The sequence below is a fragment of the Epinephelus lanceolatus genome, chromosome 18 (genome assembly GCF_041903045.1).
Source record: "Epinephelus lanceolatus isolate andai-2023 chromosome 18, ASM4190304v1, whole genome shotgun sequence".
NCBI classification, from domain to species: domain Eukaryota; kingdom Metazoa; phylum Chordata; class Actinopteri; order Perciformes; family Serranidae; genus Epinephelus; species Epinephelus lanceolatus.
In genome coordinates, this window is record NC_135751.1 from 31,175,438 (window position 1) to 31,195,022 (window position 19,585).

Here is a 19,585-nt window from a genome sequence, read left to right on the forward strand (position 1 = left end):
ATCAAAGGATTTTACTCCTACCTGCCCTGCTGTGTCTTGCTCTACTTTTGCAACTGAGGCCACAATAGCAACTGAATAGGAACAAGCATCTCACCACATTCAACCTCTTTTCTCACTGCCATTACTGTCAACATCACCCTCCAGCAGCCGTTTGCCACCAGCTGCACATTTTGGCGGATTTACACATTTTATGGGGTTAATCTGAGAGAGTAGAAGACGGACAAACACACAAAGAGCAGGAAGAGACATAAAAGATCAGTGAAAATATTTTGTTCAGATATGGCATAGTATTTTCCTGTACATGAGGTTCTGTTTTGTAAACGCATTTGTTTTTCTAAAGTGTTTGTTTTTAAAGGGCATTTCAACTTAAAAGAACAGTTCAGTGAAACCAACAAGTTCCGAACTCGCGTTGAACAAAGGTCACTGTTATTATTGCACTTTTACAAACAGGGCAGGGATGGCTTTAAGGGAGGGGGGTTCGGTCTTTCTCCACAGCCGTCCTCTCATCAAAGTAGAGGGGACAGCGTTGCGACAGTCTAGACAGCGTAAACTCATGTCCTCCAGATGGCTGTAGGTCATAGAAGCCAGGTCCTCTCTTCCTCATGGCGGTGGGATGGAGGGCTCGGTCACAGCCAGCTCCTGAGCCAGGTCATTGAAGCGAGCGATGTAGTCGACGCTGCTCTCACTCATCATACAAGCAAGCTGAGAGTCCATCTGCGAGCACAACCAACCCGTTTTCAGTGTACAACAGTAATGTCAACGGTCTGTACAACAGCATTGATTAGTATCCCTTTATTTCCCGGGAAATCTGGAATTTTAAGGAATAGTTTGAGGGATTTTGTTTCCCCATTTCCAGTCTTTATGCTGAAATAAGTCGAATGTAGCTTCATATTTACGTGAGAGTAGTATCAATCTTTTCATCCAACTCTTGAGCATGCAACTGAATAAATGAGACCTGGATTTAAAGGCGTCCCCCTTTTACTCCAATTAATCAAGAATGTTCTCAGTTTTTTTGTAATTTTGCCTCAACATGGCTTTGAGTGCATAACTCTCATACAATTGGGGCATGAAGTAATTCTTTCAAACCAACATTTTTTGCATTTACATATCCCTTAATGAGAAAGGGCTCAACTTACTTCTGCCACATCAGGAAGGCCACGGGACTGAAAGGAGTCATGGGAGTTGCAGTCCAGAAGGCTAGGACCAAGCAAGGCCGTGCCACTGGAGGGGCCAGAGGGGGTTAGGGTGGTCCGCTTGCCCTTATCAGGAGAGACCATGCTGGCTGGAAGAAAAAGAGACAGACAGTAAATAGAAGAGACAGCTCACATGAAGAGTGGAAACAAAGTCGTCTTTATGGGACATTGCTGCAAGAGGAAGTTTACAGCTGTGTCTGTGTTACTGTGTATTAATAAGAGAATTAAAGTTTGAAGGCACAATAAGTTTTTTGTGAAGGCTGAAAATTTAAAGATTTTAGTTATGTGTCTCACAATTTAACAAAGCTTTCATTTTCACAACACAGTTGGAAATAGACCTTTTGTGTGTTCAGCATTCAAAATTTAAATGCTGGACAAACTAATCACATATTAAAGCTATAGTGCGTAACTTCGGTCGCCTCCCAGCGGATAATGCGTTATTACAACTAATAAGCCGGCGGCACTTCCATGTACACAGAGTAACACTCGCCAGTTGCCATACACCATACACAGAGTAACACTTGCCTTTGTGGTAGGATCCACTTCTGAACCGCGTCTCAGCCGCTTCTCCGCCAAGTTGCTTTCTCTTTCTACCTGCGCTCTACTGCTATGAGAGTCTCCGCTCTTCCTCCCCCTCCCTTCTTGTTGTGAGGAAGCATTTCCTGTGTGCCAGCGTGGGAATGTCGCCGGTCGACACGCATACTAAAAATGATATATATTGAAAAATACCGCGAGATGTTAGAGGAGCCGATCGGCTTAATCAGCATTGTGTCATCTCCTCTAGTAGTGGCTTGGGTGAAACGGACATTTATGGACCTGTAGAAGTTACGCACTATAGCTTTAAATGAACTGATTTTTAGAGTTTTCATTGACACAACAGAATCAAAGACCTGTAGTCTGAACTTTTTTTAGTCAGCTAGTCCATCTCAAACTTTAACTTTAATTTCTCGTATCAACTCTTTGGATGGGAGGCACACAGTAGAGCTAAACAGAAGATCTGTGATAGCATTGCTTGTGTGTGTGTTTTTTAAGAAAGAACAAGACTTACAGAGGAGGCATCCCAGTGTGGAGTCAGATGAGTCGCTGGGGTACCACTGGGGGTCGTGGCTGGGTGATGGGATCCATCCTCTGGACGGGCTGACCGAGGGAGACGAGGCCAACAGTTTGGAGCCGTCGTTGTTGCTCAACTTGGCTGGAGAGAGAGCTGCCTCCTCGCCTGCAGCAGAACAGGTAAACAGCTGTCATATATAAGAACACAAACATTTATACAGCACAGCAAAGCCCCTGAGCCTCCTTACCAGAGTGCAAGTTAAAATTGTCACAACAATATAAAATAGTAAATCAAATATAACAACCAACATAACCGTTAGCACATAGAATAGAAACACGCACCATAGTGGGCAGAGTTGATGGCGAGCTCGATGATGGAGTCACTGATGTGTGTCTGAGGATCTCCAGGGGCCAGAGCCTCTTCAGGGGGGCCTGGGAGCGAGATGTCCAGAAGCGAGGCTACGCTGGGTGGAGAGAGGAGGGAGTCCCCACCACCTGTCACTCCAGGAGACGGTGGAGGCTGACCATTCTGTGAAAAGAACAAGTGTAAACACTTAATCGGCGCTGTTAGATTTTCTAAAGTTTTTAGAGCCAAGTCCATCTGTTTTCTATCCATCTGGGCAGGCTTGTGGACAGAATGACACTAAAATCTGCATAAAAAAACAAGACTTCACTGTTGTGAGTCCCAACTCAACATCAGTATCTTATTGTTGCTTACACTGACAACAAAATTTAACACAGTGTATTTCCAGCAGGCTACATCATCTGATTCTTGTACCTCTACCTGTGAATAGAGCCTGCACAAGCAGCACTTCATTGTGGCCTTTCCCAATGGAGTCCCACTTCATCCTCACAGTAAAGTAGTTATTCTTCATCATGCACGGCAGCCCTGAAGGTTTTACTGTGTATCCTAATCCTAAAGTTGTGACCTGCATTCATGTTGAACCACAGATAGTCAGCCCAAAGTTCATCCAGCATTGATCCGGTGTTCAGAGACCGGGCATTATAACCACTGAATTTATCAATCATCACATCTGATCTAGTGGTACGTATTCAGAAACTAATAACTTCTGAGATTTGTTCAATGGTCATGTAGCAAAAATGTGGAGGTGAGGAGGAGACATTAAACCCAAGAGGGAGGGATATGTAGACACCAAGTGAAGCAAAGCTCCTAGTATGTATGTTTGTGAGTGTGTGTGCTGCTGACCTCTGGGACATTGTGCTGGAGGAGTTGAGCGTCTGGCTCAACATCAACGATGGGTGTGTTCGCGAGCAGGGTGCTGTCATCAACAGGGGGGGAGTTCGGCTCCTGACGGGGACTGCCAGGGATGATACCTGCAGACTTAGCTGCCAGGTCAATGGCACCTGAAAGAGTATTAACAGTTTAGAAACACAAGGGATTTGTCACATCAGCACATACCTAATGCATATTAATTGTAACTGAAGGCCCAAATGCACTGAAAGTGATAACTGACGCACCTCATTTGACGTGCATCAGTTGATGCTCCCATGGCACGCACACAGCATCAGATTTAAAATGCAAACGCCACAGACTCAACAGTATTTTAGGAAAAGGTCGCTATTTAGTCAAAACTTTTGTATATGACAGATAGGGATGCACCGAAATGAAAATTTGTGGCCGAAGCTTAAGAAAATTAAACGCTTGACCGAATACCAAAGTACCGAATACCGTTGTTTAGTTTTTCATTAGTTTTTGCAGATGAACCCCCTCCAGATTAGTGTTGTCACGGTACCAAAATTGGGACCCATGGTATGATACCAATGAAAATATCATGGTTCTGAGTAGTATCACCATACCACAGCGAAAATGAGGCAAATGTGCCTTTTGTCATTTATAAAAAGATAAATCAATTCTCTATAATACATCAATGATATTTCAATGGAATAAATTACTTACTGACTTATTCATACCTCAAAAACAGCATCAATAAGTGATTAACATAGCGGGGATCAAAATAAAATAAATAAATAAAATAAAAATCAACCAGCCACCCTCCTCCCCTGACAAGTAAAGAACAGTCCCTTCATAAGTAAAGAACAGTCCCTAAAGTGCGGTGAGGTTTGTGGACCGTTACCTGCCACAAAGAGAGTAATGTGAACGGCCCGTTTCTCCTCTGACACGTCACATACCTGTGTGCCGTCACGGCTCGGCTGTCCAGGTACTTTTGGGCAGTCATGACGCCAAGAAGAGGACATTATTGGAGCCAGACTTCTCCATCACCGGTAAGCCTATGGCCGCCGTATTTGACAGGAATACATTCCTGTCTGTGTCTGTGACCCCCGTTCTCGCACAGCGTGCTGAATGATTTATTTTGCTCGAACAAAACTATTTTTAGTCACAAATGCAAATGTAGTGACGGACGGAGTAAAATATCGCCACTGCCGACATTTTACTCCGTCCGTCACTGCACGCTGTTTGATTGCGTTATCAAAACACGCCGCTATTATTTGGCCTTGCTTTTCACTTATTCCACTGAATACCAAATGTGTGTTTTTGTGCAATATTTGGCCGAATATATTTGGTTACCGAATATTCGGTGCATCCCTAATGACAGACTCTCAATTCATTTTCTATTTATATCTATTTGAGTAACGTTGCATGAATTTCCAAAACCACAGAACAAGGAGTACTTGGGGAAAAGGTCGCTATTCATATGTAGGCAGGCTCTAGTTTGTATGCTTTACAGAAACCCCCATTAAATTTCCATACATTTCTATGTGAGTAGCCAATGACGTTAAATAAGGCAGGAACACAACTGTTTGTTGCGTGCTGCTTTGGTCAGTTGGTTGGCGGCAGAACATTGGTGAAACAGCCACCTCATTTTATCCTTTATTTTTTCTTCCAGGTGGTTGACAGCCACATACAGCACAGTTAATCAAAAGGTAGCCTACTGTGGCTGCAGAAAAAAGCAGCTTTGGTCACTGGATCCTCATTTGACACTCCATAAGCAAAACAACGTTCAAGTAGGGTCTTTAAAGCAGTTTCACATGCCTCACAACGCTTTTGGTGCGTGTTCCGCCATATAAATCAGTAAGTGTGACACACTTGCGTCAGAAGCTTTCAGTGTGTTTGGGCCATGAGCATGTGAAGATGGACCAAAAAATTTCACTTCACCATTTAGCTCAGCAACCAGCAGCAATTTCAATTTTATATGAACATTTAAAGTATTAAAAATCAAAAACAAAAAATGGTTCTTCCTCATGGAGAATGCTCTTTTTGTCTTATTCTCCTGCACAAAGAGTACCGTTCAAAAACATATTGACTGTCAGAGATCATGTGGGAGTAAAGCCTGCACCTGGAACATGACTTAGGATAAAAATCTAGAGAATTCAGAGAACAGTATCTCACACAAAAATAACTTAATTTTACAACCTTTTTTGACAAAGGACAAATATTTTTAAGAATATTGTTTGTGGTGTGTAAAAAGCTCTTACCAAGGACTCTTAAGAGATGGCAGAACAAAAATATACAAACTAAAAACCAGCCAACTGCTTGGTAATGTAGAGGGTTACTTTTAATTTGAGAATAGTTAAATTGTTTAATTCAATTTTGTGGTTTATGTAGTCTTCCTGTTTTGTTGAACCCATTTAGTGAAAGAGTCACATCATCAAATATGTGATTAAAACCTAGTTAAAATAAGAGTGAAGATATAAATACGTGCTACTGTTTTTTTGTTTGTTTTTACAGGCAGACAGTAGATGACAGTAGATTTACAGGCAGACAGTAGATGACAAGAAGAGGTTAAACTAACACTCAAACTTCAACAGTGTAACATAAATTATACTCCATCTATACTCCATGTAATAAAACAAAAAACTGATTAAACAATGAAAGCAGTACATACTGGAGAGCTGGCTGGACGCTGCAGAGCTGGACGCTGCCGGGGATGTTTTGGACAGGAGGGGGCGGGAGGAAGGAGCTAGGCGAGCGTGGATTGGCCGGAAAGATCCAGTTCCTGAGGGAAGAAACAGGAAGTCAGAGAGCGAGAGATTAGCAGAGTTGTTTTTGAAAAACAGAAATGACATTTATGTTACGTACAAAGAGCACAGTAAGCAAGTATATTACCAACAGCTGCACATAAATAAGCCTATTCAAAGACCTTTTTTCAAGCACACAAGTATGCTGTAGTTTAACAGTTTTATTCGAGGTTTAAACATTTCTCTCTTCTACTGACAACAAATTGTCCTGATGTCCTGATGAAGTGTACCTGTTGCAGAGGAGTTGGAGAGGATGGAGAAGGAGCAGACATGCTGAGGAGTATCTCCTGTAGTTCGGGGTAGGAGTGTTCGCTGTGGACAAGACAGAAGCAACTGAACTGAATGCACAGTTTGTGAACACAGCACAGAGAAGCACTATAAAGACATTGACAACACAAGTGCCCCTAACCTGGTATGTTAGCATTGACCTACTTCCCAATCAAAACCCCACCACAGCCGACTATGTAGACTGTGGATTTTGTACAAGTTACAGAATCAAGTTTTTTTTGCAACAGTTCTAACACAAACTCAACATTTAAATATGTTTTATGTTTTATGCTACATGTTCAATACCTGTAGAAAGTTTTTCCTCCGTATCGTCCATACCATGCTGTCCATCGTGTTCAACAGGACAGTTTACACTTTTATATAAAGCAATAGAGATGTGCTGGTGTTCATTGTGATACTACATAGTAGATAATTAAAACACACTTATGCTCTTCTCTTACCTGAACTACAAGTGGTTTCCGAAGTTGTCTGTTTCGAGGTTTTCTCTGTCTTGAAAGGAAAAGATCTGACTGCATCTGTAAAAAAAAAAAGCATATTAATATTAGTGTATATTCCTGTGAATGACATATATACATTGCGTAAAGACTAATGCATTGCTCTGTCTTACACTGATGGAGTCAAGCTGCTGTTTGAGGGCTAGCTCAGCCTCCTTGTTGGGGGAAAACATTCTGTTGTGCCGCGTGCTGTTGGGAGGCAGTGTGGTGGGAACTGCAAACACACCGCTTTCTGTGTCGCTGCCCACCGTTGACCCCAGTAAAGAGCGGGGGAGGTTGCGTCCACCTAAAGAGGGGAGGAACAAGTGAGATATGTCATGTTAAGAATAACATGTAAAGCCATTAAGCAGCAGCCGGTGATTCTTTGTGTTAATTTCCAAACAAACACAACAGCGAGTACAGTTTGTTTGAGCAGTGGTTTTCAAACAGCACTGGAAAATACAGGACACACAGTCAGTATTTAAACAATTACCTATTAAGCAGGAAGGAGTTGCACTACATAATTACTTCTCATGTCAAACACAAACAACTACAGCAACATCAGCATAAACACAGATTTTCATTATGCAAAAACCTAGTAGCCACCGTGCTAAAGACCGCAACTACAAACTTAACAAGGAATGAGCTACACTGAAGCTGGATGGACATTTAGTTCCTGTGGTAGTATGTGAGAAAGAGCCACAGATACCTGAGACTCCAGCATTTGGCAGGTGTAACCGGGCCCCTCGGATGGAGGCCTGCTGCCGGCCACAGCTGGGGCTGCGAACACCTGGTATGGGAACCTTCCCTGGAGGTGTGAGGGCCTGGTTTTGCTCCTCTGGATGGTTCTTGAGTGGTGATGTGGCTGTAGAGCACAGCTCTGGAGCCTGGCGGAGAAGACACATTGTTGACACCATCCGCTCTACATGTACATTTCTAAAGTCCCTTTCGCACATGCACTGCAAACCTGAAATTATCTAGAAATTAGACAGAGGAGCTGTATGCGAGAACGCAAATGTCCGAATCATTTGGATCAGACGTTAAACGAATTTACCCTGCCAGCTCCCTGGTACAAAGTCTGTTCAATTGAGCCCCATGTGTAAATAGAGCAGGTCATTGTCCAGAGACCTCACAGTGAGCTAGTGGGCGTGTTGATGACATTTCTATCATGCAGCTCACACAAAAACATTTGAGGGTGAAGAAGATGGGTCACTTACTCGAAGACACCAATAAAAATGTCTTTCTGGAGAGACAAGATTCAGAAGCTTTTGTCAGTACGGGCCAAAAACCGAAATCCAATCGTCAGACAAATCCAAGTAACAGCAAGAGACTCTGTTGTTTATGACCAAATTACAAACCAGCTACATGACCGTGAAGAAATCCGCATCATGTCCTGCCTCCAGCACACTCTACCCAGGCGCCACACCTTACCTGAGCCAAATGGAGTAGGTCCAGTAGGTGTAAACGCTTCTGACCCTGACAATCCCCTGCTGTGTGCTACGTGTGAAAGGGAAATTTTGGACGATTTCCGGACCTGATTCTCTGGACATTGTCCAGTATTTGTATGACAAAACGGCATAAGTCATGCTTTCAGTAGAGTTTGAATGTGCCACAGAGAAAGTCACAACCCATTCCCAGTGATAAATTTTACAAACACATTACATTGTACATGTACTTGTATTTAACCTCTCACTGTGGAGAATTTGTTGTGGATGAATTCACCTTGCAAGGCAATTTTGTGAATCCACAGGAATATGCACCCTGCATACTGCCATCACACTGTAGAATGGGATTAAGGACTACTTGCATTCTTCATTTATACTGCTGGAATGCATGAAATTACAAGTCTTCCACCTTTTGCCATGTATCTTTAACTTCCAAATTGTAACAACTCTGCACAAATAATCACGACATTCAGAGGTTCTGTTCACAAACAGAAGATAAAATGAGGATCTGGCAGCAACACTGTAAGGAGTAACCGTTAATCCCTACCAAAGGTTTAGGATTGACCTCAGTGGAAACCAGCTTGAGCAGGCAGCGCAGAACCCGGTGTGTCCTGTTGGGCTTGAGCTGTGCCATGGCTTGTCCATTTTCTTCATTGCTGTAAGGACCTGCAATCGGCTGCCACTCGTACTCCAGCTGCAGCTTGCCAGGCTTCCCAAACATCAAGTAGAGTTCAGCCAGGGTGACGTTCTCTGCGTCACGGGCGCTCCAGCCCTCCCCTCTGATCTGCTCAACAGGCCGTTCTCTGGCTGCCGGTGCAGAGCCTTGCGAAATTCCCTCCTCTGAGCCAGTCAACGGAGGTCTGGCTGGGGGAGTCTGGTTGGCCTCTGGGGAAGAAGTGCTGACGTTCTGTTCGTCTTTGCACGGCTCTGATGAGCTATCTGTACCGCTACACAGTTTCTCCACTGGTAAACCAATACTGGCCTCCACACCAGTGCAGGTCTTTCCCCCTTCAGAGGGTCCGACCCCAGTTCCCTCTTCCCTAGGAGCCAAAGTCTGCGTAGAAGAAGCAGGGGTAGAAACCCACTGAGGTCTCCTCTCCTCTGCCTTTGTAGAACAGTCTTGTGAAGGATCAGGGTTAAGGGGTTCAGGTCGTCGACTGTCACCCAATACAGTCACTGAGGGACCACCAACAGCAGCAGCAGTGGCGGCGCCTCCTCGTCCAGATTTAGTACCAGTCCGAAGCGGTGGAGCCGTGTGAATACCCAGAATCTGAGCAGCTGGCAATTCCTTGGCATTAGGCCGGTTCTTGCCACTCTCTAGCCAGTGTACGGTGCAGGAGGCCTTGGAGTGAACGACACGTGCCACACCAGGCAGTGTAGTCAAAGTGCTGCTCTCAGCTGGGTAAAGAAAGAGCTCCTCCTGCTGGGATTTGCTGGGAGAGGCTGTGCCGGACTGGCCACCCTCCAGAGCCTCCCTCTCCCTGAGGCTCTTAAGCTGAAGTGTCACTGTCAAGGACTCAGACATAACATGACAGAAATAGGCACATTTACAGTACACTAATGTTTACAGCAACATCAGTGCTCCAATTCACATACCAAAGATGATAAAAATATTGTACTGTGCAACATATTGTAGCACGTTATTAGCAGCTGGCTCTATAAAACAGATACTGTATCAAAGGGTGATAGAAAAACTAATATTAAATTGTTATCATCTTATCCCATCAAACTCATATAAAGGATTGTTTATATGAACAAGTTCACTGCTCCACTGTCACATGATGACTTTGTATCACAGACATGCTCTCTCATACTCTGTGCAACCATTTTTTTCTAAACTGAAATGCAATCAATACAGCTCCATGAAGTTGCAAAACATATGATGTTTTAAAGGATACAATCCGCTGGTCATGGTACGCCCACTTCTGTTTCAGATACTCAATGAGGCTTGAGACTTTCCTGTGAAGCTCCACCACCATCCTGGGTTGGAGAAGACACCAAAAGACATACTTGATGATCTACAAGCTGCTGTAGTAACATGGAGCAGAACAGTGCTGGGCTGCTTCTAAAATATACAGTTCTTTAGGTCACACTTAACTATTAATAAACACATATGAGACTAGAGATCAACTTTAGTCATTGATCTGGGCAGCGAAAAATGCTATTACATGTATTTAGTTAGAATTTGTGCTAACCATTTTCCAAAGCATGCATGTCTGTAAATAGATTTCTGTTTCTTGTGATTATTCTGTTGCAAACAGGCAAGCATTTATTTAAAACGGCTTGGTGATGCATCCATGCAAATGCCAACATCTAAAAACTGGCATTTAATTACCAAAAGGCATCCCAGGATCCCAAGTAATTCTTGTGTTCCCAAGTAATTCTTGTGTTGTCATATGTTATGCTTTTGAAAATGTTTGTTGGTAATTGACTTCTCTTAGACATTATTAAACAGGCATGTCTGACCTGAGACGAGGGTTGTGGGCTAGACTCTGAACACGGGCCCAGGAGTGATTACTGCGTGGTTGAAGCTCCACTGCCACCTTCAGGGGTAGACGCACCGGCTTCTGGTCCTCCTCGTCACTCACTCCTGCGGACACACACGGACACAGTGAGACTGAATCAGAAACACCAACAAACATCTCTCCGTGAGAAAAGGTCAGATGTTTTTTAAAGAGCAAGAGCAGGCGCCCAGTCAGAGGAATTTTGTGAAAGTATGAAGTCATAAAAATAAAAAACTTAGCATTGCCACAAGTATTGCCACAAGTACACAACAACACACTGAACCTAAAAAAAGACAACCTCCGTGGTACTGAAGAGGAAACTGAACAAACCAGGATGAGGCCCTTTGCCAAGATTTTCTGCAAAACACTGATACAGCAAAGGCCACAGCCACAACGATTCGTTTGCATTTTAAAATAAAAACAATCTCCATACACACAAGCTTTGTAGCACCATTTTAAAAAATAATCCCTACTAACACACCTGAAAATACATATGATATGTCCATTTACGTACACTGAGCACAAATGTGCCGATGTAAACAGGAAGCAGATTGTCTACTCTGCAGTTGGTTACATAAAATACTAGAGAAGGTGGTAAATAACACCGCAGATTTCTTTGCTTGGACCAACAACAAGATGAACTGTTAATAAAAGTAACACACGAGTACAAGGCAGTCGAGGTGGTGTAAAAAAGACTGAGAGTTGGTGCAAAGCAAATACAGTAACGTTTTAGAGCAATAACGTGAACATTATCCACTGCTGACGGAAGCCATGGCGATGGAATTATGTAATCACAAAATATCTGTAGACCTATAGGTATCATAATTTGGCTTGACATGTCGTGACTGTTTAGACCCATTCAGCAAGCAAATGTGGGTGTCTGCTTCATTGTTTTCAAAAGTCTCAGTCTCTGCGCGTCCAGATGAAAATGCAGTTTTAAACTAAAATGGGGTCAGCTGCATTTTCAAAGGTTTCTGTTTTAGGGGCTCCAAAACAGTGGAGCGGAGTGGACGCTAGGGGTAAATGTAGCAATAGTTATGTGGATTAAAATGGAGATGTAGTAGGGTTGATGTAGCCCAAAAATAAACACTGCCTACATGAGAGAGACAGCAGATGAACGGTGGGATTCTAATTTTCCATCCTTTGATCAAAGCAAATGTTTTCTCCAAGTTTGGTGAGTGGCTGTTATTGAACAGAGGAGCAGATGCCAGTCGGTCAGACCAGTCATCTCCATCATCTCCCTCCTGCTCCTCCTCCTCACTTTCCTCCCACGTAGTTACCATGGAAACACCACTAGCCCACACGCTGCCATTGTTATTGCCAAAACCCCGCCCCCACAAACCCTGTGCCTCACTATTGCCACGGTTTATATTTTCAGCACTGATGTTTGTTTACTTTGTATGTATGCGTCGGCTGTCTGTGCATCACATGCTCACCATCTGGGTCACAGAGTTTCTTCAGTGCTCGGCACATGGGTGCTTTGATACGCAAGTTCCTCCCTTTAGAGCGCACAGTGGTGGCCCTGGATAAATAAGACAGAACAGCAGTGAAATGTTGAGAAAACTTTTCTAGATTACATACACATCACAGAATACGTTAAACAATTGTCATAAACAAAAATGTTTTAAAACTCAGTAGCCATGCAGTAAGTAATTTAATGCCATATCAAACAATATTTTGAAAATGTTGCTTTAAAGGGACAGTTAACCCCAAAATCAAAAATACATTTTTTTTCTCTTACCTGTAGCGCTATCAGTCTAGATTTTTTTTGGTGTGAGCTGCGGTGTTGGAGATATCCACTGAAGTGTTGTCTGCCCTTTCTCAAATATAATGGAACCAGATGGCAGTTGGCTTGTGGTGCTTAAGACACCAAAAAACTCAAAACTCAAACTCAAGAACAATGTCTCTTTCCAGAAATCATGACGCCATTACTCAAGGTAATCCACAGACCTTGTTCTGAGCATGTAAGAACTATTTTCTTTCTTCCAAACTACACCCACCAACTATATCACCAAGCAGAAGGAAGTGTGCATCTACTCGTGGACAAGAGGCTCGTGCTCGTGACAGTGCGAGATGTAAACCACCAAAAAGAAAATAGTTCCTACATGAAACTGCTTACAACAAGGTCAACGGATTATCTTGAGTAACCGGGACATGATTTCTGGAGAGAGACATTGCTGTAAAGTTTTTAAAAATATTTTGGTACTTTAGGCACCACAAGCGGAGTGCCGTGTAGTTCCATTACATTCAAAAGAAGGCAGACATCTTTACGGCTGATATCCCCAATACTCCGCAACTCACACTAAAGAAATCTAGACTGATAAATAGCACTTCAAGTAAGAGGAAATATGTGTATTTTTTTCAATTTGGGGTGAAATGGCTCTTAAAGATCACTGTTCCTGCAGCTTATTTCTTGTAGTTGTCATATGTCGTCATGACCTAACACTGAGGGTGAAAGCTTATCTGTGTTTTGCAGATGTGACATAGTAATTAAAATCAAAATCTTGACAATCCCAGATGTGTGTATGTAAACACAAAAAGCCAATGTTTATTAACAATACCAATGAAAAAAGTGTGAGTGGGCGAGATGTTTTTTCAACTTTACTACAGACTTACCCTTGCTGGATTAGTTCGTTCAGCTTTGTCACGTTCTTATCATCCATTACTGTCAAAGACAAAACACAGAGCTGTTTATGACATTGTCCCTCAGGAGCAGCTGTCCCCCGTGATTGGGAGGGTGCAGCATTTAATCACATCCCTTGCATCCCAAACTAACAGCAGAAAAACACCCACACACAAAACAACTTTTAAAAAAGGCATGCATTCATCCATTCATTCACATGTGCAGCCTTCACTTACATCCTCCAACTTTTTTGCGGAGCTCAGCATAGCAAATGAGGCCGTACAGCTCTTGAGAGGATTTCTTGAGCACTCTGGAGTACACTGGGAAGAAAAAGGTGGCACAAGTCATAACAGTGCTGTAACATGTGATGTATGCGTGCTACATAAAGATAACACAGCGGTCACAGTGAGGACTTTCAAGCTTATCTGGAGAGGTTTTTAAACATATGTTTTGGGACAGAGTCTCCCTACCTCACAAAGTGCTATAAAATCAGTGAATAATAAACACTAAGGCCCAATTCAACCCCAGACATCTCTAACGGACACAAAAGGATAAGTGGGATGAGATGAGACAGTATAAGCTGTATGCTAATATCATTTAAAAATTGAGAGTAAAACCCTTTGTAAACTCAGATTCTGCAATACTGATCAACAATTACACCGGCTCTGCTTTTTTTACACTGAGCCAAACAACATCTGCAAAATTTTAGATAGCATGCCGGTGTGCAGCACAACAGTGTTGGCGTCTAGTGTGTAATTTTACAGATGCCGATTCAGCTCTGTTTCTACCTTTGCTTTGCTATTTGTACATTTTATACAGAATAGCAAGGTAGAACTCTGGCACGACATTCCCGTTTTGAACCAGCTGTATAAAAGGGGCTTCAGTAAGGGTGTTTTTGGGTGACAAAAATAAAGAGCAGCTCACCATTGGCAAAGTCAATGTGTTTGGAGATCTTGTGCCAGGTCCGGTAGTAAAAGTGGCGAACCTGCTCCTTGTTCTTCACCATGTTGGCTGGCTTGCCCCTTTTCTTGTACTTCATTGCAATGTTGTTCTGGATAGCCTCAAAATCCTTCCCGTGCTGCAGACCAGAATAGTAGAGGTGATTAGAAGATGATAAAAACAAATGCAAACACTTCAAATGAATGCTATGTAACATAAGGTAGTGTCCATTTTTGACCTGCGACAATCTATTTGGGTCTACGCTTTACCTCGTAGAGCCCCTCAAAAAAGCTGTTTTTGTCCTCTGTGCTCCACGACTCCCACTGCCGACGGGCTCTCTTCTGGTTACCAGCTTGCTCCTCCTTCTCAGAAGACCCTTGGCCCTTGGAGGCCTTCGACACACCCCCCGTGGAGCCGGCCACAGGCCCTGACTGTCCCACTGTCCCCTGGGAGGAAGAGCCATTCTCTGCCCCTGTGTTACACAGAGACGAGAGCCCACAAATCCATCAGTCATGAAACACTACGTCAAAAAAACACAACTTTAATAGAGTAAAAAAAATTAAGGATGTAGCCAAATATTTGGTTGACCGCCTGGGTTGTTTTGTAAGGCATGGAAAGAAAAATACAATTGTAGTTTGTGGTTTGGGATATGTTAAAATGCATGCACACAAAGCCACCCACTGCCATTACACTGCACAACCTGCAGAGCTTCCCCTTCTGTGGTTCAGCTCTGGCAAGGAGGCAGGAAAAGCAATCAGTCCCTACGGCCAGGTCCACAGTACACAGGTCCAAAACCAACTCCTGGTGGGCTCCAATAGCTGCGTTTACCCCAGCGCAGAGCACAATGCCAAAGGCATTAACACAATCACAGAGGCAGTCCCTGTTGAAGCGCTGCACTATTTTAAGGCAAATGTAGATTTTCAGCCAAAACAGGGGTTCATTTACAAATACAAATCTCTGTGTTGGTCACAGGCACTAACCTAGATTTGTCTCTTTCAAAATAGATGAGCACAAATATAGCATCATATCAAAATAAGTGGGGCTTCTTGGTCAACTGGTTGACTCTTAGCCAATCTAAATATAAAATTGATGAAACAATCTGTCTCTCTACAACAACAACAAAAGAAATCCACTAGTCATACCTGACAGAACACACCAACTCATCGATATACTGTACACAGTCTGTTTGATCCGAGTCATTTATAAAAGCATTTTTAAAGAAAGGAAACTGACACACTGTCATTGCAGAGCAGCATAATTACACAGACTGAAACAAGGCAGTGATAATTTCTCACTAAATCTACAAGACAAAAAAATGAGCAAAGAAGATGAGGAGGGTGCAGATTGGTGTCGCACTTCATTAACAGGCTTTCAAAGTGAGCAAAAGTCACCTCAGCTGGTTTCACACATACTGGACATTAATGTTGCTGCCCCACCCCACTGCCTCGCCTTCTGTTAGGGTTTCTTTTGTGTTTATCGTTGTTTGTGAGCAAAGGTGCTCCAATACCATTTTTCTTTCCCGATATTGAATCGGATACTTGAACTTGCGTATCAACCGATAATGACTACTGATACAATACCATTGCATTAAAAATAAATAAATGAGTAGCTGTATACTACTAACCCCGTACGGATGGGAAATGATTATTATCAGTGTTGTGTAGCATGGCTCAGTTTAAACCCTAAACTGATGAGACTTTTCAGTGTAAAATATCACCAAATTGCTGACATTTTGCTGACAGCTAATGTTGCACCATTTATCTGAAATCAGTTCTTCTTTTAGAGCAGCAAAAAATTCATTTAATTTTTGACAAAACTGCTGTTTTATCTGGGTGCAAAACCACTTTAAAGTTTATTAATAAATCATATGGTCTTGCTTTGGCGCATAGACTTGGGTACTCGCCAATAGCTGATCCAGCATTTAAAGCAGTATCAGAAGCATTTTCAATACTGGTACTGGTATCAGAACAACTCTATTTGTGATCAGTAATGAGACAAATTATTCTGTGTGTTAACAAGTCAGCAAAGTCTGAGAGCCTTCAGCTATCTCTGGCTTTAGTTTTTTGTTTTGGCACAATGTTACTGTTTAAATTTACCAATGACAGTGTCTAAGAATTGCTAAAATGACAGTGCACCATTAAGACATTTGCTTTTTGTGTTGTTATTATTTGTGTTGATTAGTACGGATAAAATCAATATAAATATTACTTTAATTGCATCCAAAAAATAAATAATAAATAATTAAAAGTGCTAGCAACTGTCCTGTTTTCATTTCCATGCAGGGACACTTAAGTCTAAAACTTGTGGTTTCCTATGCATACATTCACTTGATAAGACAGTCATGGCAGCCCCATGTTTTTAACGCCACAGTGGCAAGTTTCCAAAAACAAATTAAATTGGAAATAGTCTGATTTTCATTGATATTGAAGTTCTGGTCTATGACTCTTCTCCTTTTCACAGAAATGGTTCACAGGATGGTTTTGCAACTTGGGCAGGAGCAGCCAAAAAATCTAACCAGAGTATAACCCAGCCAGAGCCCCAGAGGGAGTATACAGCGACAAAACCTGCATCAGTTTAGCCATCACTGATAAACAAAGTGTAAACACTGTGACAACTGGGGGCAGACCCCCTGCTAATCCCACCTATGCACACTTTTCGCTGAGCTGGACACACACAGTACCTTTCGATTTTGCCCCGCCATGTCCATTGATGGTCGAGCCGATTGAATCCTTCCGGATCCGTTTACTCGGAGGTCGAACGCTTGATCGGAGAAAATGATGCTGGTCGTGACACGGAGGGGCGGACTCAGTTAAGGTCTGGGAATGCTGGGTTGAGCCAAGCCCGGCTCGGTTCGGCGGAGAGGCGGGGAGAACCGGAGCTGAACCGGGGCTGAGACCCGTGGTTGATGGATTAAGAATTTCCACTCCGTCGTCTCCCTTTGTACTGCGCTCCTCGCTCGCCTGCTCTCCGCTTTCCTCCTCGTCGCAACCTTCGGGCTTTCTGGACGGATTCCTCCTCCCATCGACACCGATCCCCTCCCTGGAGCCCAGTGTCATGCTGCCAAAACACATTCAGAGAAAATTTGTCACATTAGGAGCAAAGCGGTGTGCAAAATTAACTTCTAAAGACGACGTTCACTGTCTCTCAACATGGCCGCCGCTGTTTGTTTCAAATCCCCTCACCAGTCCCGACAAAACAACACCAAATATATGCATTTAACGTCTTGAGATAAATTACATTCAACAACCAAAATAGTTTAGTAACTGACGGCGGTGTTTTACCAAGTGTCTCTCGGCTCAAATGGCCAATATTTTAGGTTGAATTTCAACTAAATTCAAATGCGAGCGCTTTTCAGTTTAGCGCCCTGCAGAAACGACAACGAAACCCCTCGGTGCATTCGACCTCTAAATAAAGTGTTTATTTAAAACATAATTTTACCCATTTTCGTGCTCTTCGCTAGTAGGCGACGTCTTCTTTCTCTTCACCATGAGTCCAACCGGTTATATTGACAAATACTGATCAAATTGAGCATAATAAAACCGAGACCGATCTCTCCGCTTTCTGCCCTCTCCTTGCTCCTGCTTCGACTGAGCTGAACTCTCTGCGCAGTTCAACTGTTTTCTATCAGCAACAACATTACTCAATGCTTCTTTGCATCAAGAAATAAAACTATAAACCCACTGACAGATACGATACATTCACTGCATGCACTGAAGAATAATTTACTGTAGCATGTGGCAGTTGAGCCCATTTGAATTGATACGCATAGATAGTTTTATTAACCTGTGAGCAAGTGGACTTTGCTTGTCACTACGTCACCATCGCCTGCAGAAATAATGTCTGCAAAACAATTTATTTTATATACATCCTGTAATTGTAAGGCTTTGTGACAATACTCTATTTGCAGATATTACTATCACTTCATACAAATACTTCAAAATATGTCAGCGGGCTGAGGAGCGGGCTTTAAGCGCTCGGTATACAGCAAGATGTGGTGTATTACGTCTGTAAAATACTGTCATGTGTAAACATGACTGCATTTATAATATTGTGTTTACTCGATTGATATCCACTAATCTATATATTTCTAAATAATCTGAAGTGTACCAGCCCAAGCGGATGACAGCAGGAGGAAGCTCGACAAAGAAAGATTAATTGGATATGAGTAGCTTGAGCATGAAAATGACGAGGGGCGTCCCCCTTTCTACATTCCCATACAGCCTTTACATTTCTGTTGTGTGTCATTTAAACGCAAAATCCCAGATTTCATCATCCACAAACTATAACTGATCTAACAGCAGTGAGAGCCCAAAACTAGTAGAAAAGTTTGTTTTTACTTGTGCTCTTAGAAATCTTACAACTTCAAGTAACTGGAATGCTGGTAAATGAATGTCACTATAATTTAACTTGTGCTAAATGTCAAAATATCGTTTCACCCTAGCTCCAGGTTAATCTAAAATCTTACAGCATCACACTGATTTCTCAGTTACATCGCATATTGCCCCTGCAATGTTACAGTCATATCAGCCTTGTGATTATAGTAGTCTAACCACTGGTCTGGTGTTACACCGGAAGGTTGACATTACTCAAGAAGTGTAATGCCGTAATAGCCAATAATAAAGACATTATTTAAACTAACGGTTGTCGTTAACTTTGTTGGAATAAGCTGTATTACATGCTTATAAGAGTCGCCTCCATACATAACGTGGTACCTAGCATGGCTGCTGCTGTTGGCTAGCTAACGTTAACGCTATGACTGTCAAACAACCCACAACGCCGCAAAAACGGCTTGTAACACGATGGTTATTTTACGGAGAGCCTCAAACAGTTTGTTAGATAAATAACAGTGATCAAAGTTTGGGAATTACCTTGGGTGGAAGCCTGTTGATGATATTACCAGTCCAGACACAAGCTAGCATTGCTAGCTGGCGGCAGCCGTCCAGCTTGTTACCGATGGCAGTTCCTGCGGTTCATTGTACACGCGTTTAGGCACGCCCACTACAACTCGACAACAAATCCTGTGATTGGTCAGGAAGACACGAGGACGACGGTTAGAATTTGATTGACAGGC

The 19,585-nt window shown here is 42.7% G+C and overlaps 1 protein-coding gene across 2 annotated transcripts; it reads right to left on the reverse strand.

The window, feature by feature from the left end:
- Positions 1–447: 447 nt before the first annotated feature.
- Positions 448–19,480, reverse strand: cramp1 (cramped chromatin regulator 1). 2 transcript variants are annotated; one of them, XM_033644777.2, is made up of 20 exons: positions 19,383–19,480; positions 17,195–17,571; positions 14,784–14,986; positions 14,500–14,653; positions 13,812–13,895; positions 13,569–13,617; positions 12,389–12,474; positions 10,915–11,038; positions 10,347–10,428; positions 8,996–9,943; positions 7,713–7,890; positions 7,138–7,310; positions 6,971–7,045; positions 6,473–6,554; positions 6,110–6,220; positions 3,451–3,608; positions 2,586–2,772; positions 2,242–2,409; positions 1,137–1,282; positions 448–714 (listed from the first exon to the last, which is right to left on the reverse strand). In XM_033644777.2, exons 2-20 carry the CDS (start codon positions 17,568–17,570, stop codon positions 601–603), a joined length of 3,498 nt encoding a protein of 1,165 aa, XP_033500668.2. In that variant the 5' UTR covers position 17,571; positions 19,383–19,480; the 3' UTR covers positions 448–600. The 2 variants fall into 2 exon arrangements, with proteins under 2 accessions (XP_033500668.2, XP_033500667.2); XM_033644776.2 differs by lacking the exon at positions 19,383–19,480 and adding an exon at positions 17,953–18,122.
- Between the last annotated feature and the right edge of the window lie 105 nt (positions 19,481–19,585).